This window comes from Oncorhynchus masou, chromosome 28 (genome assembly GCF_036934945.1).
Source record: "Oncorhynchus masou masou isolate Uvic2021 chromosome 28, UVic_Omas_1.1, whole genome shotgun sequence".
Lineage (NCBI taxonomy): Eukaryota > Metazoa > Chordata > Actinopteri > Salmoniformes > Salmonidae > Oncorhynchus > Oncorhynchus masou.
Window position 1 is genome coordinate 10707807 of NC_088239.1, and position 25000 is coordinate 10732806.

Sequence of the window (25000 nt, forward strand, 5' to 3'; positions counted from 1 at the left end):
TAGAAAAAATACCCATAAAATTTTACAACCATCTAAAAACAAGTGACCCCAAAACATTCCATCACACTCCTTTACAATGTCAATATATTAAACAAGAGATGAGTCCCCTCAGCCAGCTGGTTCTGAGGCTCAGTCAACTAAACCAAACCAACCCCACAGAGCCTCAGGACAGCACTCAGAAAATCTGGCCCAACCAAATCATCACAAAGCAAAAATGAAAATATATCAACTATTGGAAAGACACAACAACAAATCTAAGTGAACTTCAATGCTATTTGTCGCTAAACAGACAGCACATGGTGGCAGACTATCTGACCACTGTGACTGATAGAGAACTGAGGAAAAGACTGACTAGGTACAGACTCAGTGAGCACAGTCTGGTTATAAAGACCGGTCGTCACAGACAAACCTGGCTGCCCAGAGAGGACAGGCTGTGCTCACTCTGCTCCAGGGGAGAGGTAGAGACAGAGCTGCATTTCCTATTACACTGTGACAAATACTCAGACCTAAGAGAATATTTCTTTCCCAAAATTATAATTCAATACAAAGAATTTGAAACTATAAAATATCAAATCAAATATTTATTGGGTGAAAATCCCAAATGTGCAGTTTTGGCGTCCAAAATGTGTCCTTCTGCCACAACCTGAGGGACAGCCAGTGAAAAGTGCAATGTAATGTCAATAAGATTTCCCATTTACTTTTGTTTTGTCTTTCATACCATGTCATGTGTCTTCTCAGTCACGTTGGTCTACTACTATGGCTTTAATGTATTATTGTTCTCATTAATATTGTTGTTGTAGTTGCTGTTAATGATAATCCCATTTCCACTACTACTATTATTATTGTTGCTGGTCCAAACATTTTGTGTTAGCTATACTTTGATAATGTAAGTCATTTAACTTGCCATGTCAATAAAGACTATTGAATTTAATCTAATTTAATTGAGTGGGAGAGAAACAGAGCGAGAGAGGGAAACAGAAAGAGAGAAACAGAGAGAGTGAGAGAGTAACATAGAGTGAGAGAGAAACAGAGAGAGAGAGAGAAACAGAGAGAGAGAGAAACAGAGAGATAGAGAGAGAGAGAAACAGAGAGATAGAGAGAAACAGAGAGAGAGAGTAACAGAGAGAGAAAGTAACAGAGAAACAGAGAGAGAGAAACAGGGAGAGAGGGAGAAACAGGGAGAGAGGGAGAAACAGGGAGAGAGGGAGAAACACAGAGAGAGAGAGATAGAGAGAAACAGAGAGAGAGGGAGAAACAGAGAGAGAGAAACAAAGAGAGAGAGAAACAGAGAGAGAGAGAAACAGAGGGAGAAACAGAGGGAGAGAGAAACAGAGAGTAACAGAAAGAGAGAAACAGAGAGAGAGAGAGAGAGAGAAAACAGAGAGACAGAGTGAAGCATGTGTTAGTGTAGAGTAGTGTGATAGCAGTCAGCAGTACATGAGTCAGTAATAGATGACATCACAGCTGATCCATTTGGCCCTCTGCCCTGTCTAACAGCCAAATAGATGACATCATAGCTGTTCCATGTGGCCCTCTGCCCTGTCTCACATTCTAGTATACATGCCTATACATTATTAACCACCAAATCCATTGTTATTCTATTGTCCACTTGGCCCTGGATTTACAAGATACCTGAACATGTAAACATTTTTTAAATTCAGTCTTGGTCGTGATGCAAAGTATACATCAGTCGAGAAGCTGTTGATTGTGTTAGTGTAATTGAGCGTTGTTTGTGCACAGACCCGTGCTTTCTTAATAAATTGGCCATAAAAATGGCCTCTTTTTCCTGTTTTTTGTGTTGGGTTTCAATCTTAATTAGTGTCTCTCAAATCTAAACTGCCAGACCGACATACCGTCACAGATGAGAGAGGAGGAGTGGAGGAGTAGAGGAGCCAGGGGGGTGGGGGGGAGAGACTTGAAGTTTAAAGCAGAGTTGTTTCAATGGAAAGTACCAGAATAACAATGACAGTGTCGTATGGTTCACTGTTGCTTGGAGACAGATGTCAGATGTTTCTGAGCTTGTTGATGACTGTTCCCCCTCTAACACACTGTATGTACTGTGTCTGTATTCTAACCCAACTGTCTGTCTGTCTGTCTGTCTGTCTGTCTGTCTGTCTGTCTGTCTGTCTGTCTGTCTGTGTGTGTGTGTGCCTGTCTGTCCTCAGGTGTGTTGTGGAACCTGTCGTCATGTGATGCCCTGAAGATGCCAATCATCCAGGATGCCTTGGCTGTTCTGACCAATAGTGTCATCATCCCTAACTCCTCCTCCTGGGACTCCTCCCACAATCTCCATGACGACCGCAAGCAACACACACACACTTCCCAGGTGCTTCGCAACGCCACTGGCTGTCTCAGGTGAGTGGAGAAGGAACACACACATAGCGACAAGAATCCAAAGTTCGTTCATAAAAATCACATTTCAAAGGTTAAGTGTTGATATTAATTCTGCTTAGTTAAGGGTTAAGGTTTGTGACAGGTTTAAAACAATGACTGCCTAACACTGGGATCAAACACGTGACCCTCCGAGCCAGAGCTCGCGGCTTACGTCCATCCACCATCCCCGTCCTCGACACCCTGTCAAAACCCAAGCCTACTTGATGGCAATAGCGTTCACTATTGCCCCTAGTGAACAGTTTTGAAGGTTTTTTTTGCACTGCTTACCTGGATGGATGCCGATTTTTGATCTTGAGCGACCTGGCTGCACACACACACGCACACACACACACACACACACACACACACACACACACACACACACACACACACACACACACACACACACACACACACACACACAGAGACGCACGCGCGCACACAGACACACACAAACACAGACACACACACACACACACACACACACACACACACACACACACACACACACACACACACACACACACACACACACACACACACACACACACACCAGCACACACAGCTTCCTCTCTGTGTTGATGTTTAAACCTTCCCCCACAACTTCCTCTCTGTGTGTGTGTTTAAACCTTCCCCCACAGCTTCACTGACATCCCTGTCTCCCCTCCATCTCTCGCTAACCTCCTAAGAAACCATAAGGTGGAAATTGACATATTATTTCTGTGTTAATGGTATGGATTCATTATGCATTGATTTCCCTAACCTCTGCTTCTACATTACACTGCAGCAAAGTGAAGGAGATAGGGGAGCAGGATTCATGCCATAATGTTTAATGACATTTTGACACAGTTTGAAAACTTTGCAGCGTGTGTGTGTGTGGATGTGTGTGTGTGTGTGTGATAATGTTTCTGAGCCATGAGTCAGCAGAGAAACACACAGAGCACAAGACGATAATTCTCTGGAGCTGAATATCAGCTCTCTCTCTCTCTCTCTCTCTCTCTCTCGCTCTCTCGCTCTCTCCCTCTCTCGCTCTCGCTCTCTCTTTCTCCTCCCCTTTCTCCTCTTTCTCCTCCCCTCTCTCTCTCTTTCTACCCCTCTCTCTCTCTTTCTCCTCCCCTCTCTCTCTTTCTCCCCCTCTCTCTCTCTTTCCCCCCCTCTCTCTCTCTCTCTCGCTCTTTCGCTCTTTCTCTCTCGCTCTTTCGCTCTCTCTCTCTTTCTCCCCCTCTCTCTCTCTTTCTCCTCCCCTCTCTCTCTCTCTTTCTCCCCCTCTCTCTCTCTTTCTCCCTCTCTCTCTCGCTCTTGTTTGTTGTATAAAAGTGATAATGCCTGAGAAGCCGGTGTTCGGAGGGTATATTGGTATACGGTTTGCCTAACAACACCCGTGCCAATATGTCCTCCAAACACCGGCTTCTCAAACCTTATCACTTAAATGGAATGTTTTCCCACGTGTGGGAGGTTTTGTGTGTTTTGACACTCTTATGTAGGTGTCATAACCTGCCCAAAAATTACGCAATATATGTCACAACAGGTGTAAATATATGCCACGACGGGTGTAAATATATGTCACGACGGGTGTAAATATATGTCACGACGGGTGTAAATATATGTCACGACGGGTGTAAATATATGTCACGACAGGTGTAAATATATGTCACGACGGGTGTAAATATATGTCACGACAGGTGTAAATATATGTCACAACAGGTGTAAATATATGTCACGAAGGGTGTAAATTTATGTCACGACGGGTGTAAATATATGTCACGACAGGTGTAAATATATGTCACGACAGGTGTAAATATATTTCACGGCGGGTGTAAATATATGTCACGACAGGTGTGAATATATGTCACGACAGGTGTAAATATATGTCACGACGGGTGTAAATATATGTCACGACAGGTGTAACTATATGTCACGACAGTGTTAAGATCATATTATGAGAGGTTTTTACAAGTTATGTTAGCTGTTATGACATATTGTGACCATGTTATGACGCTGGTTGTCACGTAAAGTCTTACCTAATTAATGTGTACAGTGATGCTGAGCAACTACCTCGGGAGTTTCTCACACACAACAAAGGACACACGCGAGCGCACGCAAACACAACCACCAAGTTTAACTGTTGCTATGGATACCACACAGAGCAGGAGCGTAAGATAGAAAGAAAGAAAGTGAGGCTGATATTCAGCTCCAGAGAATTCACGCTTTGTGCTCTGTGTGTTGTCAACAGACTCGTGGCTCAGAAACAGGTGTAAATGTATGGGTCGTGACAGTGGTATGACCACGTTATGACAGTTTATGACAAGTTATGTCAGCTGTTATGACATATTATGACATGGTTATGACCGTGCCATAATGTGTGATGACACTGGGGGTCAAGTGAAGTGTTATCCATAATTATTGTGCAACAAATCCCTCTGTGGTGGTATATATATATATATTTACACACATATATTTACACATATATATATATACCACCACAGAGGGATTTGTTATATATATATATATATATATATATATATATATATATATATATATATATATATATATATATATATATATATATATATTGCTGCATGTAGTCATAATCCTTAAAGTATTCATGTTCATTATTCAGAGGAAATACTACTAAATAATGCTTCCATGGAATCCAGAGCAATACATCAAATACTGTGATGTTAGATTCTTACACATGGCCCCTGACACATACCCTTAAGTGATAGAACATGCACTGTGTGATGGAGTGTAGTTATAGATATTGCTATTCCTGCTCTCTGTGCTATCACCTCAGGGGGAATCACTGTAGCTGCCGCGGTGGAAAATGTGTAACAGAGAGCTGAGCTGTTTCAGAATGTATGTAGGATGCCCTCACAATACCTGTTGAATGGTCCAGTGACAGACTGTGAGCCCTGTGCTTCACACAGCTCTCTGAGAGCGTGAAAGTACGGTCGGCCTCTCTCTCCCTCCTTTTGAGATTTTTTGTGACAAAACATCTCTGTCAGGCTGTTTGTAACAAAAGTTTAACTCAATACTTTGTTATATACCTTTTGTTGGCAATGACAGAGGTTCTTCACAAGGTTTTCACACGCTGTTGCTGGTATTTTTGGCCATTCCTCCATGCAGATCTCCTCTAGAGCAGTGATGTTTTGGGGCTGTTGCTGGGCAACACAGACTTTCAACTCCCTCCAAAGATTTTCTATGGGGTTGAGATCTGGAGAGTGGCTAGGCCACTTCAGGAACTTGAAATGCTTCTTACGAAGTCAATCCTTCGTTGCCCGGGCGGTGTGTTTGGGATCATTGTCATGCTGAAAGACCCAGCCACATTTCACCTTCAATGCCCTTGCTGATGGTAGGAGGTTTTCACTCAAAATCTCACGATACATGGCCCCATTCATTCTTTCCTTTACACGGATCAGTCGTCCTGGTCCCTTTGCAGAAAAACTGCCCCAAAGCATGATGTTTCCACCCCCATGCTTCACAGTAGGTATGGTGTTCTTTGGATGCAACTCAGCATTCTTTGTCCTCCAAACACGACGAGTTGAGTTTTTACCAAAAAGTTATATTTTGGTTTCATCTGTGTCAGGACCCGGTTACGAACCTGGGTCTCCGGAGTGAGAAACAGTCACTTAACCAACTGAGCCACGAATAGACAGCAGAACCCAGAAGATGAGGCAGACACAGCAGTACTTAAGACGGTGTATTTAATAAAGAAAAAATCCTAAAATACAAAAAATGGCAAATCCAAAAGGTGGTAGGAAAAACACAAAAAGACCTCAAAAGAAACTCACCAAAAATAAACAAAAACAAAAAACAGAATACCACAAGAACGTCACCCGGAATCGACAAGAGCACACAGAACACTAGGGCAGGGTGCTAACATACAAACACAGAGCACAGAACTGAGGGAAACAAAGGGTTTAAATACAATCAGGGGAAACGAGACACAGGTGCAAATTATAATGGGGATCAAGGGAAAAACATAGGGACAAAAAGCACAATGGGGGCATCTACTGACCAAAACCCGGAACAACCCTGGCCAAATCCTGACAATCTGACCATATGATGTTCTCCCAATCTTCTTCTGGATCATCCAAATGCTCTCTAGCTAACTTCCGACGGGTCTGGACATGTCCTGGCTTAAGCAGGGGGACACGTCTGGCACTGCAGGATTTTGAGTCCCTGGCGGCTTAGTTTGTTACTGATGGTAGGCTTTGTTACTTTGGTCCCAGCTCTCTGCAGGTCATTCACTATGTCCACTATGTTCATTTTTTCCCAAAATATTATTTGTGTCGAAGAAATAGCTCCGTTTTGTTCATCACGTTTGGCTAAGAAAAACACCGGAAAATGCAGTCACTTACAATGCCAAACTTTTTTCCAAATTAGCTCCATAATATCGACAGAAACATGGCAAACGTTGTTCAGAATCAATCCTCAAGGTGTTTTTTCACATATATATTCGATAATCTATCAGTGGTGGCAGTTCTCATCTTCTCATCAGAAGAAAACGGAAAAATACTGCAGCTGGAGATTACGCAATAATTACGACGGAGGACACCAAGCGACCACCTGGTAGATGTAGTCTCTTATGGTCAATCTTCCAATGATATGCCTACAAATACGTCACAATGCTACAGACACCTTGGGGTAAACGTGGAAAACGTAAGATGACTCCTAGCTCCTTCACAGCCATATAAGGAGTCATTGCCATGAGGCGGTTTCAAAAAATGCGGCACTTCCTGATTGAATTTTTTTCTGTTTTTTTTCTGTAACATCAGTTCTGTGGCACTCACAGACAATATCTTTGCAGTTTTGGAAACGTCAGTGTTTTATTTCCAAAGCTGTCAATTATATGCATAGTCGAGCATCTTTTCGTGACAAAATATCTTGTTTAACCTCTTGAAACTCCCCATCCCGGATCCGGGATTGTGACTAAGCCTCAGGCTCATTAGCATAACGCAACGTTAACGATTTCTGAAAATCGCAAATAAAATTAAAATAATGCGTTTGCTCTCAAGCTTAGCCTTTTCTTAACAACACTGTCATCTCAGATTTTCAAAATATGCTTTTGAACCATAGAAATTGACTAATTTGTGTAAGAGTATGCAAAGCTAGCATAGCATTTTGTGTAGCATATAGCACGCAACATTTTCACAAAAGCCAGATAACCAAATAAATAAAATCATTTACCTTTGAAGAGCTTCTGATGTTTTCAATGAGGAGACTCCCAGCCACATACCAAATGCGCAGTGTTTCCTGAAAGCGTCTGTGTGTAGGAGAAATCGTTCCGTTTTCTACATTGCGCCTGGCTACCGAAACGAACCGAAAATGCAGTCACCTACAACGTGAAACTTTTTCCGGATTAACTACATAATATCGACCGAAACATGGCAAACGTTGTTTGGAATCAATCCTCAAGGTGTTTTTTCACATATCTCTTCATTGACATGCAGTTCGTGGAAGCTTGCTTCTCTCTCTGTGCCCCATGGAAAAATACTGGCAGGTGACTTTTGCGCACCAATTTCGGCGCAGGACACCGGGCGGACACGTGGTAAATGTGGTCTCTTATGGTCAATCTTCCAACGATCTGCCTACAAATACGTCACAATGCTGCAGACACCTTGGGGAAACGACAGAAAGGGCAGACTCATTCCTCTTGCGTTCACAGCCATATAAGGAGATCATGAAAGACAGAGCCTCAAAAATCCTTGTCATTTCCTGGATGCCAAGTCATCTTGGTTTTGCCTGAAGCTCACGTTAAAGGGCACGCACAGAGAAGATATTTGTATTTCTGGACACGTCAGAGTGTTTTCTTTCGAAAGCTATCAATTATATGCATAGTCGAGCATCTTTTTGTGACAAAATATCTTGTTTAAAACGGGAACGTTTTTCATCCAAAAATGAAATAGCGCCCCCAGAGCATCAACAGGTTAAAACGGGAACGTTTTTCATCAAAAAGTTAAAATAGCGCCCCCTATATCCAAGAAGTTAAACAGCTTGAAAATTCCAGAAAATAATGTCATGGCATTAGAAGCTTCTGATAGGCTAATTGACATCATTTGAGTCAATTGGAGGTGTACCTGTGGATGTATTTCAAGGCCTACTGTAACGGCTGTCTCTGACGAGGAGGAGTAGTAAGGATCGGAGGACCAATGCGCAACGTGGTACATGTTCATGCTCTTTATTAAAACAAGCGAACACTGAAACAAAACAATAAAGGACACGTGAAATAAATAACCGAAACAGTTCCGTGTTTCAGACACAGAAAATAAACACCCACCAAACACAAGTGGGAAAAGGCTACCTAAGCATGATTCTCCATCAGAGACAACTAACGACACCTGCCTCTGATTGAGAACCATACCAGGCCAAACACAACATAGAAAACGGAACATAGACAACCCACCCAACTCACGCCCTGACCATACTAAAACAAAGACAAATCAAAGGAACTAAGGTCAGAACGTGACATTACCGTACTCCCCCCAAAGGTGCAGACTCCGGCCGCAAAACCTGAACCTATAGGAGAGGGTCTGGGTGGGTGTCTGTCCGCGGTGGCGGCTCTGGCGTGGGACGTGGACCCCACTCCACCATAGTCTTTGTCCGCCTCCTCAACTGCCTCTTTCGCCGACCTCGGACTGGGAACCCTAGCAATGGGTCCCGAATGGACAGGAGAGTCCGGCAGCACCTGACAGGCGGATGGCTCTGGCAGCTCCTGGCTGACGGACAGCTCCGACAGCTCCTGGCTGATGGACGGCTCTGGCAGCTCCTGACTGACGAGCGGCTCTGGCAGCTCCTGATTGACGAGCAGCTCTGGCAGCTCCTGACTGACTGGCGGATCTGGCAGCTCCTGACTGACGGGCGACTCTGGCAGCTCCGGACAGACGGGCGACTCTGGCAGCTCCGGACAGACGGGCGACTCTGGCAGCTCCGGACAGACGGGCGACTCTGGCAGCTCCGGACAGACGGGCGACTCTGGCAGCTCCGGACAGACGGGCGACTCTGGCAGCTCCGGACAGACGGGTGACTCTGGCAGCTCCGGAGATACGGGAGACTCTGGCAGCTCAGGACAGACGGGAGACTCTGGCAGCTCAGGACAGACGGGAGACTCTGGCAGCTCAGGACAGACGGGAGACTCTGGCAGCGCTGGGCAGGAGGAAGACTCTGGCAGTGCTGGACAGGCGGGTTGCCACCGGAGGCCTGGTGTGTGGAGACTGTGCGCCTCATGGCATAACACGGTGCCTGCCCGGTCCCTCTTTCTCCGCGGTAAGCACGGGGAGTTTTGCGCAGGTCTCCTACCAGACTTCGCCACACTCATGCCAATAAAGCCCTTAAATTGAAATGGAATTGAATTGAGAGAGATAAAGAGACAGAGCAAAATAGAGGGGGGGGGGGCTGGGGAGAGAGACAGAGGGGGAGAGAAAATCAGAGAGAGAGAGAGAGAGAGAGAGTCAGAGAGGGAAGGCTGGGGGGAGAGAGAGCGAGAATCAGAGAGGGAGGGCTGGAGGGAGAGAGAGCGAGGGGGGAGAGAGAATCAGAGAGAGAGAGAGTCAGAGAGGGAGGGCTGGGGGGAGAGAGAATCAGAGAGAGAGTCAGAGGGAGGGCTGGGGGGAGAGAGAATCAGAGAGAGAGAGAGAGAGTCAGAGAGGGAGGGCTGGGGGAGAGAGAGCGAGGGGGAGAGAGAATCAGAGAGAGAGAGAGAGAGAGTCAGAGAGGGAGGGCTGGGGGAGAGAGAATCAGAGAGAGAGTCCGAGAGGGAGGGTTGGGGGAGAGAGAATCAGAGAGAGAGATAGAGAGTCAGAGAGGGGGGCTGGGGAGAGAGAGCGAGGGGGAGAGAGAATCAGAGAGAGAGAGTCAGAGAGGGGGGCTGGGGGAGAGAGAGCGAGGGGGGGAGAGAGAATCAGAGAGAGAGATAGAGAGTCAGAGAGGGGGGGCTGGGGGGCGAGAGAGCGAGGGGTGAGAGAGAATCGGAGAGGGAGGGCTAGGGGTAGAGAGTGCGAGGGGGAGAGAGAATCAGAGAGAGAGATAGAGAGTCAGAGAGGGGGGGCTGGGGGGAGAGAGAGCGAGGGGGAGAGAGTATCAGAGAGAGAGAGAGTCAGAGAGGGGGGGCTGGGGGGGGGGAATCAGAGAGAGAGTCAGAGAGGGAGGTGAAGAAATAGAATGGTTCCTAACATGGTCTTGGTTGAGAGGGATCTGTCTGTTTTTTGGGGGGTTAGAAGGACACATTGTCCCTCTGTTAGGGTCCATGTAGGCTGCAGTTAAATTCCAGACCCCTTCACCTGCTACATTGTTGGAGTGTGTGTGTGCGTGCTGTGTGCGTGCTGTGTGTGTGTGTGTGTGTGTGTGTGTGTGTGTGTGTGTGTGTGTGTGTGTGTGTGTGTGTGTGTGTGTGTGTGTGTGTGTGCGTGCGTGCGTGCGTGCGTGCGTGTGTGTGAGAGGGAGAGAGAGAGAGACCCTCTAAATGCAAATATTAGACAAGACTTCTAATGGGGGTGATGAGTCCATATGCACTTTAATAGGCCCCCAAGAGCTACCCACCTCCCCTTCTCTCTATCTCTCTCTCTCTCTCTCCCTCTCTCTCTCCATCTCTCTCCCTCTCTCTCCCCCTCTCTCTCTCCCCCTCTCTCTCTCCCTCTCTCTCCCCCTCTCTCTCTACATCTCTCTCTCCCTCTCTCTCCCCCTCTCTCTCTCCCCTCTCTCCCTCTCTCTCTCTCTCTCTCTCTCTCTCTCTCTCTCTCTCCTCCTTTTTCCTATCCCTCTATCCACTCCCCTCATCCCCCTCTCTCCTTGCCCCTTCTTTTCTCTCCCCTAGGTGTTGATAGCTATGATATGATTAGATCAATGTTGCTGGCGGCAGCTGGCCGACTCTGTGAGGTAGAACTATTTTGGTGATAGATTGATGTTGTTTTTGGCACACTGCTGTCATGTTGTTGGCATTTTGCATGAAATACACAGAGGCAACAAAAAAAGACACACATGAACATGCACATACACACAGACACTCAATCTCAAACACACACACACACACACGCACACGCACACATAATGATATCAGACTTATCAGGCCAAACACAGGGGTTTCCTTCTCCTCAATGCAGGGGCTTGTTACTTCATGCAGATTCTTGGTTCATGACCAAAACAGGGATGAAGTGCCTGCTGTTGCCTTGTTGGAATAACCTGTGTGTATTTGTGTGTGTGTGTGTGTGTGTGTGCGTGTGTGTGTGTGTGTGTGTGTGTGTGTGTGTGTGTGTGTGTGTGTGTGTGTGTGTGTGTGTGTGTGTGTGTGTGTGTGTGTGTGTGTGTGTGTGTGTGTGTGTGTGTGTGTGTGTGTGTGTGTGCTAATCCTGTTGAAACATCTGTTGGCTGCCCCCTGCAACTGGTGTCTTATACACACACACACATGGACACACACACACACACGGACACACACAGCTGTTACATCCTCAGTCATCCTTGGGTAATTAGTTTCTTGGACAGCAGAAGATAAATAGAGAGCCATCTGTTGGTAATCATGTTTTACACTTTACAGAACATTCCGTTTCCAGCAGTTACTCTAGGTTTGTAGTAGTTACTATAGGTTTCCAGTAGTTACTATAGGTTTGTAGTAGTTACTATAGGTTTCCTGTAGTTACTATAGGTTTGTAGTAGTTACTATAGGTTTCCTGTAGTTACTATAGGTTTGTAGTAGTTACTATAGGTTTCCTGTAGTTACTATAGGTTTCCTGTAGTTACTATAGGTTTCCAGTAGTTACTCTGGGTTTGTAGTAGTTACTATAGGTTTCCTGTAGTTACTCTAGGTTTGTAGTAGTTACTATAGGTTTCCTGTAGTTACTATAGGTTTGTAGTAGTTACTATAGGTTTCCTGTAGTTACTATAGGTTTCCTGTAGTTACTATAGGTTTGTAGTAGTTACTATAGGTTTCCTGTAGTTACTCTAGGTTTGTAGTAGTTACTATAGGTTTCATGTAGTTACTATAGGTTTGTAGTAGTTACTATAGGTTTCCTGTAGTTGCTATAGGTTTGTAGTAGTTACTATAGGTTTCCTGTAGTTACTATAGGTTTCCTGTAGTTACTCTAGGTTTGTAGTAGTTACTATAGGTTTCCTGTAGTTACTCTAGGTTTGTAGTAGTTACTATAGGTTTCCTGTAGTTACTCTAGGTTTCCAGTAGTTACTATAGGTTTGTAGTAGTTACTATAGGTTTCCTGTAGTTACTCTAGGTTTGTAGTAGTTACTATAGGTTTCCTGTAGTTACTCTAGGTTTGTAGTAGTTACTATAGGTTTCCTGTAGTTACTATAGGTTTGTAGTAGTTACTATAGGTTTCCTGTAGTTACTATAGGTTTCCTGTAGTTACTATAGGTTTGTAGTAGTTACTATAGGTTTCCTGTAGTTACTATAGGTTTGTAGTAGTTACTATAGGTTTCCTGTAGTTACTCTAGGTTTGTAGTAGTTACTATAGGTTTCCTGTAGTTACTCTAGGTTTGTAGTAGTTACTATAGGGTTCCTGTAGTTACTATAGGTTTGTAGTAGTTACTATAGGTTTCCTGTAGTTACTATAGGTTTCCTGTAGTTACTCTAGGTTCTTAGTAGTTACTGTAGGTTTCTAGTAGTTACTCTAGGTTACTAGTAGTTACTCTGGGTTTGTAGTTGCTACTCTAGGTCTGTAGTAGTTATTATAGGTGTGTAGTAGTTACTCTCGGTTTCTAGTAGTTGCTACTCTAGGTTTGTAGTAGTTACTCTATTTTTCTTGCAGTTACTCTAGGTTTCTAGTTGCTACTCTAGGTTTCTAGTAGTTACTCTAGGTTTCCAGTAGTTACTCTAGGTTTCTAGTAGTTACTCTAGGTTTGAAGTAGTTACTCTAGGTTTGTAGTAGTTACTACTCTAGGCTCCTAGTAGTTACTCTATGTTTCTTGCAGTTACTCTAGGTTTCTAGTAGTTACTCTAGGTTTCTAGTAGTTACTCTAGGTTTCCAGTAGTTACTCTAGGTTTGTAGTAGTTACTCTAGGTTTGTAGTAGTTACTACTCTAGGTTTCTAGTTGCTACTCCAGGTTTCCAGTAGTTACTCTAGGTTTCTAGTAGTTACTCTAGGTTTGTAGTAGTTACTACTCTAGGTTTCTAGTAGTTACTACTCTAGGTTTCTAGTAGTTACTACTCTAGGTTTCTAGTAGTTACTACTCTAGGTTTCTAGTAGTTACTCTAGGTTTCTAGTTGCTACTCTAGGTTTCTGGTAGTTACTCCAGGTTTCTAGTAGTTACTCTAGGTTTCTAGTTGCTACTCTAGGTTTCTAGTAGTTACTCTAGGTTTCCAGTAGTTACTCTAGGTTTGAAGTAGTTACTCTAGGTTTGTAGTAGTTACTACTCTAGGCTCCTAGTAGTTACTCTATGTTTCTTGCAGTTACTCTAGGTTTCTAGTTGCTACTCTAGGTTTCTAGTAGTTACTCTAGGTTGGAAGTAGTTACTACTCTAGGTTTGTAGTAGTTACTACTCTAGGTTTGTAGTAGTTACTACTCTAGGTTTCTAGTAGTTACTACTCTAGGTTTGTAGTAGTTACTACTCTAGGTTTCTAGTAGTTACTACTCTAGGTTTCTAGTAGTTACTCTAGGTTTGTAGTAGTTACTACTCTAGGTTATTAGTACTTACTACTCTAGGTTTCTTGTAGTTACTACTCTAGGTTTCTAGTAGTTACTCTAGGTTTCTAGTAGTTACTACTCTAGGTTCTAGTAGTTACCCTAGGTTTCTAGTTTCTACTCTAGGTTCCTAGTAGTTACTCTAGATTTCTAGTAGTTACTACTCTAGGTTTCTAGTTGTTACTCTAGGTTTCTAGTAGTTACTCTAGGTTTGTAGTAGTTACTCTAGGTTTGTAGTAGTTGCTACTCTAGGTTTCTAGTAGTTACTCTAGGTTTCTAGTAGTTACTCTAGGTTTGAAGTAGTTACTCTAGGTTTGTAGTAGTTACTACTCTAGGCTCCTAGTAGTTACTCTATGTTTCTTGCAGTTACTCTAGGTTTCTAGTAGTTACTCTAGGTTTCTAGTAGTTACTCTAGGTTTCCAGTAGTTACTCTAGGTTTGTAGTAGTTACTCTAGGTTTGTAGTAGTTACTACTCTAGGTTTCTAGTTGCTACTCCAGGTTTCCAGTAGTTACTCTAGGTTTCTAGTAGTTACTCTAGGTTTGTAGTAGTTACTACTCTAGGTTTCTAGTAGTTACTACTCTAGGTTTCTAGTAGTTACTACTCTAGGTTTCTAGTAGTTACTACTCTAGGTTTCTAGTAGTTACTCTAGGTTTCTAGTTGCTACTCTAGGTTTCTGGTAGTTACTCCAGGTTTCTAGTAGTTACTCTAGGTTTCTAGTTGCTACTCTAGGTTTCTAGTAGTTACTCTAGGTTTCTAGTAGTTACTCTAGGTTTGAAGTAGTTACTCTAGGTTTGTAGTAGTTACTACTCTAGGCTCCTAGTAGTTACTCTATGTTTCTTGCAGTTACTCTAGGTTTCTTGTAGTTACTACTCTAGGTTTCTAGTAGTTACTCTAGGTTGGAAGTAGTTACTACTCTAGGTTTGTAGTAGTTACTACTCTAGGTTTGTAGTAGTTACTACTCTAGGTTTCTAGTAGTTACTACTCTAGGTTTGTAGTAGTTACTACTCTAGGTTTCTAGTAGTTACTACTCTAGGTTTCTAGTAGTTACTCTAGGTTTGTAGTAGTTACTACTCTAGGTTATTAGTACTTACTACTCTAGGTTTCTTGTAGTTACTACTCTAGGTTTCTAGTAGTTACTCTAGGTTTCTAGTAGTTACTACTCTAGGTTCCTAGTAGTTACCCTAGGTTTCTAGTTTCTACTCTAGGTTCCTAGTAGTTACTCTAGATTTCTAGTAGTTACTACTCTAGGTTTCTAGTTGTTACTCTAGGTTTCTAGTAGTTACTCTAGGTTTGTAGTAGTTACTCTAGGTTTGTAGTAGTTGCTACTCTAGGTTTCTAGTAGTTACTCTAGGTTTCTAGTAGTTACTCTAGGTTTGTAGTAGTTACTCTAGGTTTGTAGTAGTTACCTCTCTAGGTTTCTAGTAGTTACTACTCCAGGTTTCTTGTAGTTACTACTCTAGGTTTCTAGTAGTTACTCTAGGTTTCTAGTAGTTACTACTCTAGGTTCCTAGTAGTTACTCTAGGTTTCTAGTTTCTACTCTAGGTTCCTAGTAGTTACTCTAGGTTTCAAATAGTTACTACTCTAGGTTTCTAGTTGTTACTCTAGGTTTCTAGTTGCTACTCTAGGTTTCTGGTAGTTACTCCAGGTTTCTAGTAGCTACTAAAATAACATCTATTAATTTTATTCTTTGGATGTTTGAATCCTGTGTTAAAGGTGTTCAATAAGTAATTAGCGAGCAAAGTATGTTCATGTATTAGACTGGATTTATTGAGAGTGACACACAATAAATTAGCGTCATAAGCACTAAAGGCTAACGGGCTCATTAACTGATGGAAATTACCTGTTACCTGCCTGAAGAAGTAGAGTGTTTAAGAGTGTGTGTAATCTCAGCATGGCTGTGTTCTCCTGCAGTAGATTTCTACTGTCAGACTATTTCCCCTTCTGTCTCACTGTCTATCTACATCTCACCCCTATCTCTCTCTCCCTTTTCTCTCTCTCTCTCTCTCTCTCTCTCTCTCTCTCTCTCTCTCTCTCTCTCTCTCTCTCTCTCTCTCTCCCCTCCCTCCCTCTCTCTCTCCCTCTCCCTCTATCCCCTTTTTCTCTCTCTCTCTCTCTCCATTTTCTCTCTCTCTCTCTCACCCTCTCTCTCTCTCCCTTTTCTCTCTCTCCATTTTCTCTCTCTTTCTCCCTTTTCTCTCTCTCTCCCTTTTTTCTCTCTCTCACCCTCTCTCTCTCCCTTTTCTTTCTCTCTCTCTCGCTTTTCTCTCTCACCCTCTCTCTCTCTCTCTCTCCCCTTTCTCTTTATCTCTCCCTTTTCTCTCTCTCCCTCTCTCTCCCTCTCTCTCACCCTCTCTATCTCTTTTCTCTCTCTCGCTCCCTTTTCTCTCTCTCACCCTCTCTCTCTCCCTTTTCTCTCTCTCTCTCTCTCTCTCTCTCTCTCTCTCTCTCTCTCTCTCTCTCTCTCTCTCACCCTCTCTCTCTCTCCCTTTTCTCTCTCTCCATTTTCTCTCTCTTTCTCCCTTTTCTCTCTCTATCTCCCCCTTTTCTCTCTCTCCATTTTCTCTCTCTTTCTCCCTTTTCTCTCTCTCTCTCACCCTCTCTCTCTCTCCCCCCTTTCTCTTTATCTCTCCCTTTTCTCTCTCTCCCTCTCTCTCTCACCCTCTCTATCTCTTTTCTCTCTCTCGCTCCCTTTTCTCTCTCTCACCCTCTCTCTCCATTTTCTCTATTTCTCTCCCTCTCTCTCTTTCTCTCACCCGCTCTCTCTCTCTCCTTTTCTCTCTCTCTCTCCCTTTTCTCTCTCTCTCCCTTTTCTCTCTCTCTCCCTTTTCTCTCTCTCTCACCCTCTCTCTCACCATCTCTCTATCTCGCCCTTGTCTCTCTCTCTCCCTTTTCTCTCTCTCTCACCCTCTCTCTCTTACCCTCTCTCTCTCTCCCCTCCCTCTCTCTCTCTCTCTCTCTCTCTCTCTCTCTCTCTCTCTCTCTCTCTCTCTCTCTCTCTCCCAGCCTCTCTCTCCCCCTTTTCTCTCTCTCTCTCACCTTCTCGCTCACTCCCCATCTCTCCCCCCCTCACCCCCCCTCTCTCTCTCTCTCTCTCTGTAATGGCGTTCTTCGTTTGTCGAAAGAGAGTCGGACCGAAATGCAGCGTGTTGGTTACTCATGCTTTTTAATGAAACAAATAACGATTACATGAAAATACTGAGACAAATACAAAATAACAAAACGGAACGTGAAACCTAATACAGCCTATCTGGTGAACACTACACAGAGACAGGAACAATCACCCACGAAATACACAGTGAAACCCAGGCTACCTAAATACGGTTCCCCATCAGAGACAACAAGAATCACCTGACTCTGATTGAGAACCGCCTCAGGCAGCCAAACCTAAACTAAACACACCCCTAATCAACCACAATCACAAATGCCTACAAAAAACCCAATACGACAACACAATAAACCCATGACACACCCTGGCCTGAACAAATATATAACGAAAACACAAAATACAATGACCAAGGCGTGACACTCTCTCTCTCTCAATTCAATTCAATTCAAGGGCTTTATTGGCATGGGAAACATGTGTTAACATTGCCAAAGCAAGTGAGGTAGATAATATATAAAGTGAATATATAAAGTGAAAAACAATAAAAATGAACAGTAAACATTACACATACAGATGTTTCAAAACAATAAAGACATTACAAATGTCATATTATATATATACAGTGTTTTTACAATGTACAAATGGTTAAAGGACACAAGATAAAATAAATAAGCATAAATATGGGTTCTATTTACAATGGTGTTTGTTCTTCACTGGTTGCCCTTTTCTCGTGGCAACAGGTTACAAATCTTGCTGCTCTGATGGCACACTGTGGAATTTCACCCAGTAGATATGGGAGTTTATAAAAATTGGATTTGTTTTGGAATTAATTTGTGGATCTGTGTAATCTGAGGGAAATATGTCTCTCTAATATGCTCATACATTGGGCAGGAGGTTAGGAAGTGCAGCTCAGTTTCCACCTCATTTTGTGGGCAGTGAGCACATAGCCTGTCTTGTCTTGAGAGCCATGTCTGCCTACGACGGCCTTTCTCAATTGCAAGGCTATGCTCACTGAGTCTGAACATAGTCAAAGCTTTCCTTAATTTTGGGTCAGTCACAGTGGTCAGGTATTCCGCTGCTGTGTACTCTCTGTGTTGGGCCAAATAGCATTCTAGTTTGCTCTGGTTTTTTTGTTAATTCTTTCCAATGTGTCAAGTAATTATCTTTTTGTTTTCTCATGATTTGGTTGGGTCTAATTGTGCTGTTGTCCTGGGGCTCTGTAGGGTGTGTTTGTGTTTGTGAACAGAGCCCTAGGACCAGCTTGCTTAGGGGACTCTTCTCCAGGTTCATCTCTCTGAAGGTGATGGCTTTGTTATGGAAGGTTTGGGAATAGCTTCCTTTTAGGTGGTTATAGAATTTAACGGCTCTTTTCTGGATTTTGATAATTAGTGGGTATCGGCCTAATTCTGCTCTGCATGTATTATTTGGTGTTCTACGTTGTACACGGAGGATATTTTTGCAGAATTCCGCGTGCAGAGTCTCAATTTGGTGTTTGTCCCATTTTGTGAAGTCTTGGTTGGTGAGCGGACCCCAGACCTCACAACCATAAAGGGCAATGGGCTCTATGACTGATTCAAGTATTTTTTAGCCAAATCCTAATTGGTATGTTGACATTTATGTTCCTTTTGATGGCATAGAATGCCCTTCTTGCCTTGTCTCTCAGATCGTTCACAGCTTTGTGGAAGTTACCTGTGGCGCTGATGTTTAGGCCAAGGTATGTATAGTTTTTTGGGTGCTCTAGGGCAGCAGTGTCTAGATGGAATTTGTATTTGTGGTCCTGGTGACTGGACCTTTTTTGGAACACCATTATTTTGGTCTTACTGAGATTTACTGTCAGGGCCCAGGTCTGACAGAATCTGTGCATAAGATCTAGGTGCTGCTGTAGGCCCTCCGTGGTTGGTGACAGAAGCACCAGATCATCAGCAAACAGCAGACATTTGACTTCGGATTCTAGCAGGGGGAGGCCGGGTGCTGCAGACTTTTCTAGTGCCCGCGCCAATTCGTTGATATATATGTTGAAGAGGGTGGAGCTTAACAAGCTTAACAACTCTCTCTCGCTCCCTTTTCTCTCTCTCACCCTCTCTCTCTCTCTCTCTCTCTCCCTTTTCTCTCTCTCGCCCCCTTTCTCTCTATCTCACCCTCTCTCTCTCACCCTATCTCTCTTCATTTTCTCCATTCCTCTCCCTCTCTCTCTCTCTCTCACACGCTTTCTCTCTCCCTTTTCTCTCTCTCTCTCTCCCTTTTCTCTCTCTCACCCCTCTCTCTCCCTTTTCTCTCTCTCACCCTCTCTCTCTCTCCCCATTCTCTCTCTCTTTCTCTCTCTCTCTCTTTCTCTCTCTCTCTCACCCTCTCTCTCTCTCTCCCCCTCTCTGTCTCTCCCCCGCTCTCTCTCTCTCTTACCCTCTCTCTCTCACCCTCTCTTTCACTCTCTCACCCACTCTCTCCCTCTCTCTCTCACCCTCTCTATCTCTTTTCTCTCTCTCGTTCCCTTTTCTCTCTCTCACCCTCTCTCTCTCCCCCCCTTTTCTCTCTCTCACCCCCTTTCTCTCTATCTCACCCTCTCTCTCTCCCTTTTCTCTCTCTCACCCTCTCTCTCTCTCCCCATTCTCTCTCTCTCTCTCACCCTCTCTCCTCTCTCTCTCTCCCCCTCTCTGTCTCTCCCCCGCTCTCTCTCTCTCTTACCCTCTCTCTCTCACCCTCTCTTTCACTCTCTCCCTCTCTCTCTCACCCTCTCTATCTCTTTTCTCTCTCTCATTCCCTTTTCTCTCTCTCACCCTCTCTCTCTCCCCCCCCTTTTCTCTCTCTCTCTCACCCCCTTTCTCTCTATCTCACCCTCTCTCTCTCAACCTCTCTCTCCAACCCTCTCTCTCTCACCCTATCTCTCTCCATTTTCTCTATTTCTCTCCCTCTCTCTCTCTCACCCGCTCTCTCTTTCTCCCTTTTCTATCTCTCCCCCTCGCTGTCTCTCTCTCTCTCTCTCTCTCTCTCTCACCCTCTCTCTCCAACCCTCTCTCTCTCACCCTATCTCTCTCCATTTTCTCTATTTCTCTCCCTCTCTCTCTCTCACCCGCTCTCTCTTTTTCCCTTTTCTCTCTCTCCCCCTCGCTGTCTCTCTCTCTCTCTCTCTCACCCTTTCTCTCTCTCTCCCTTTTCTCTCTCTCTCACCCTTTCTCTCTCTCTCCCTTTTCTCTCTCTCTCCCCCTCTCTGTCTCTTCCCCTCTCGCTCTCTCTCTCTCTCTTACCCTCTCTCTCTCACACCCTCTCTCTCTCTCTCTCACCCTCTCTCACTCTCTCCCTCTCTGTCACACTCTCTCTCTCTCTCTCTCTCTCTCTCTCTCTCTCTCTCTCTCACCCTCACTCTCTCTCTCTCACCCCCCTCTCGCTCTCTCTCTCTGTCTCTCTCTCTCTCTCTCTCTCTCTTTCTCCCTCCCTCTCTCTCTCCTCCCTCCCTCCCTCCCTCCTATAACTGACATATATTCATTCGGAAATTATATTATTCAGACACCTTCCCTTTTTTTGTTACGCTACACCCTAATTCTAAAATTGATTTAATAAAAATGTTTCCTCATCAATCTACACCCTTATTCTAAAATTGATTTAATAAAAATGTTTCCTCATCAATCTACACCCCTATGCCCTAATGGTAGATGGGAACCACTCCTCAGTAAAAGGCTTGGAGTTTGCCAAAAGTTCAACAAAGTTCTGAGTAAACGATCTGAATGTGAACATTTGTTTTTTTGTTTTTTTTTGTAAATTGCAAACATTTCTAAAACCCTGTTTTTGCTTTGTCATTATGGGGTATTGTGTGCAGATTGAGATTTTTTAAATATATTTTTTATACATTTTAGAATAAGGGTGTAACGTAACAAAATGTGAAAATAATCAAGGGGTCTGAATACTTTCCAAATCCAATATAACTAATTGTCACCCTCACCATTATATTCAACTACAACTACCATCTTCATCACCACTACTACTACTACCACCACCATCATTCAATTTAAACCCCTACTACCCGTACCACTATCTGGAATAATAATAATAACAGTAATAACAATACTACTAATAATAACTAGGTTACTGCTGTTTACTATGCAGAAGTTGTTATTCAGTGTCCCTCGGCCTATGACAGGCAAATACATATTTGGCAACAAGAGGAGACGTTGCTCCTTCGCCATTGAGTATTTTTTGTTTTTCCTCTGGGTTTAATAAGTTAACATTTTGAATAAATGTAGTCATTTCTGTGAATAATTCATTCGTGGTGAGGAAGCTCTCTCTCTCGCTCTCTCTCTCTCTCTCTCTCTCTCTCTCTCTCTCTCTCTCTCTCTCTCTCTCTCTCTTTCTTCCTCTCGCGCTCTCTCTCTCTCTCGCTCTCTCTCTCGTGCTCTCTCTCTCTCTCTCTCTCGTGCTCTCTCCCACTCTCTCTCTCTCAATTCAATTCAATTCAAGGGGCTTTATTGGCATGGGAAACATATGTTAACATTGCCAAAGCAAGTAAGGTATATAATATATAAAGTGAAATAAACAATAAAAATTAACAGTAGACATCACACATACAGAAGTTTCAAAACAATAAAGACATTACAAATGTCATATTATATATATATACAGTGTTTTTACAATGTGCAAATGGTAAAGGACACAAGATAAAATAAATAAGCATAGATATGTGTTGTATTTACAATGGTGCGTGTTCTTCACTGGTTGCCCTTTTCTCGTGGCAACAGGTCACAAATCTTGCTGCTCTGATGGCACACTGTGGAATTTCACCCAGTAGATATGGGAGTTTTTCAAAATTGGATTTGTTTTCGAATTCTTTGTGGATCTGTGTAATCTGAGGGAAATATGTCTCTCTAATATGGTCATACATTGGGCAGGAGGTTAGGAAGTGCAGCTCAGTTTCCACCTCATTTTGTGGGCAGTGAGCACATAGCCTGTCTTCCCTTGAGAGCCATGTCTGCCTACGGCGGCCTTTCTCAATAGCAAGGCTATGCTCGCTGAGTCTGTACATAGTCAAAGCTTTCCTTAATTTTGGGTCAGTCACAGTGGTCAGGTATTCTGCCGCTGTGTACTCTCTGTGTAGGGCCAAATAGCATTCTAGTTTGCTCTGTTTTTTTGTTAATTCTTTCCAATGTGTCAAGTAATTATCTTTTTGTTTTCTCATGATTTGGTTGGGTCTAATTGTGCTGCTGTCATGGGGCTCTGTAGGGTGTGTTTGTGAACAGAGCCCCAGGACCAGCTTGCTTAGGGACTCTTCTCCAGGTTCATCTCTCTGTAGGTGATGGCTTTGTTGTGGAAGGTTTGGGAATCGCTTCCTTTTAGGTGGTTATAGAATTTAACTGCTCTTTTCTGGATTTTGATAATTAGTGGGTATCGGCCTAATTCTGCTCTGCATGCATTATTTGGTGTTCTACGTTGTACACTGAGGATATTTTTGCAGAATTCTGCGTGCAGAGTCTCAATTTGGTGTTTGTCCCATTTTGTGAAGTCTTGGTTGGTGAGCGGACCCCAGACCTCACAACCATAAAGGGCAATGGGCTCTATGACTGATTCAAGTAGTTTTAGCCAAATCCTAATTGGTATGTTGAAATTTATGTTCCTTTTGATGGCATAGAATGCCCTTCTTGCCTTGTCTCTCAGATCGTTCACAGCTTTGTGGAAGTTACCTGTGGAGCTGATGTTTAGGCCAAGGTATGTATAGTTTTTTGTGTGCTCTAGGGCAACAGTGTCTAGATGGAATTTGTATTTGTGGTCCTGGTGACTGGACCTTTTTTGGAACACCATTATTTTGGTCTTACTGAGATTTACTGTCAGGGCCCAGGTCTGACAGAATCTGTGCATAAGATCTAGGTGCTGCTGTAGGCCCTCCTTGGTTGGTGACAGAAGCACCAGATCATCAGCAAACAGCAGACATTTGACTTCAGATTCTAGTAGGGTGAGGCCGGGTGCTGCAGACTTTTCTAGTGCCCGCGCCAGTTCGTTGATATATATGTTGAAGAGGGTGGGGCTTAAGCTGCATCCCTGTCTAACCCCACGACCCTGTGTGAAGAAATGTGTGTGTTTTTTGCCAATTTTAACCGCACACTTGTTGTTTGTGTACATGGATTTTATGATGTCGTATGTTTTACCCCCAACACCACTTTCCATCAGTTTGTATAGCAGACCCTCATGCCAAATTGAGTCGAAGGCTTTTTTGAAATCAACAAAGCATGAGAAGACTTTGCCTTTGTTTTGGTTTGTTTGGTTGTCAATTAGGGTGTGCAGGGTGAATACATGGTCTGTTGTACGGTAATTTGGTAAAAAGCCAATTTGACATTTGCTCAGTACATTGTTTTCATTGAGGAAGTGTACGAGTCTGCTGTTAATGATAATGCAGAGGATTTTCCCAAGGTTACTGTTGACGCATATTCCACGGTAGTTATTGGGGTCAAATTTGTCTCCATTTTTGTGGATTGGGGTGATCAGTCCTTGGTTCCAAATATTGGGGAAGATGCCAGAGCTAAGGATGATGTTAAAGAGTTTTAGTATAGCCAATTGGAATTTGTTGTCTGTATATTTGATCATTTCATTGAGGATACCATCAACACCACAGGCCTTTTTGGGTTTGAGGGTTTTTATTTTGTCCTGTAACTCATTCAATGTTATTGGAGAATCCAGTGGGTTCTGGTAGTCTTTAATAGTTGATTCTAAGATCTGTATTTGATCATGTATATGTTTTTGCTCTTTATTCTTTGTTATAGAGCCAAAAAGATTGGAGAAGTGGTTTACCCATATATCTCCATTTTGGATAGATAATTCTTCGTGTTGTTGTTTGTTTAGTGTTTTCCAATTTTCCCAGAAGTGGTTAGAGTCTATGGATTCTTCAATTACATTGAGCTGATTTCTGACATGCTGTTCCTTCTTTTTCCGTAGTGTATTTCTGTATTGTTTTAGTGATTCACCATAGTGAAGGCGTAGACTCAGGTTTTCCGGGTCTCTATGTTTTTGGTTGGACAGGTTTCTCAATTTCTTTCTTAGAATTTTGCATTCTTCATCAAACCATTTGTCATTGTTGTTAATTTTCTTCGGTTTTCTATTTGAGTTTTTAGATTTGATAGGGAAGCTGAGAGGTCAAATATACTGTTAAGATTTTCTACTGCCAAGTTTACACCTTCACTATTACAGTGGAACGTTTTATCCAGGAAATTGCCTAAAAGGGATTGAATTTGTTGTTGCCTAATTGTTTTTTGGTAGGTTTCCAAACTGCATTCCTTCCATCTATAGCATTTCTTAATGTTACTCAGTTCCTTTGGCTTTGATGCCTCATGATTGAGTATTGCTCTGTTTAGGTAGACTGTGATTTTGCTGTGGTCTGATAGGGGTGTCAGTGGGCTGACTGTGAACGCTCTGAGAGACTCTGGGTTGAGGTCAGTGATAAAGTAGTCTACAGTACTACTGCCAAGAGATGAGCTATAGGTGTACCTACCATAGGAGTCCCCTCGAAGCCTACCATTGACTATGTACATACCCAGCGTGCGACAGAGCTGCAGGAGTTGTGACCCGTTTTTGTTCGTTATGTTGTCATAGTTGTGCCTAGGGGGGCACACGGTGGAGGGAATGCTGTCACCTCCAGGCAGGTGTTTGTCCCCCTGTGTGCTGAGGGTGTCAGGTTCTTGTCCGGTTCTGGCATTTAGGTCACCACAGACTAGTACATGTCCCTGGGCCTGGAAATGATTGATTTCCCCCTCCAGGATGGAGAAGCTGTCTTCATTAAAATATGGGGATTCTAGTGGGGGGATATAGGTAGCACACAGGAGGACATTTTTCTCTGTTAGGATAATTTCCTTTTGAATTTCTAGCCAAATGTAGAATGTTCCTGTTTTGATTAATTTAATGGAGTGAGTTAGGTCTGTTCTATA

General features: G+C 43.4%; 1 protein-coding gene across 1 annotated transcript in view; it reads left to right on the forward strand.

Moving 5' to 3' along the window:
• The window catches only part of LOC135517153 (catenin delta-2-like), a 586832-nt gene that overhangs the window by 472634 nt on the left and 89198 nt on the right, over positions 1-25000 (forward strand). Inside the window, exon 16 of the mRNA XM_064941201.1 lies at positions 2166-2355. Within this exon, the coding sequence (XP_064797273.1) occupies positions 2166-2355 (190 nt within the window). The remainder of the gene's footprint in view (positions 1-2165; positions 2356-25000) is intronic.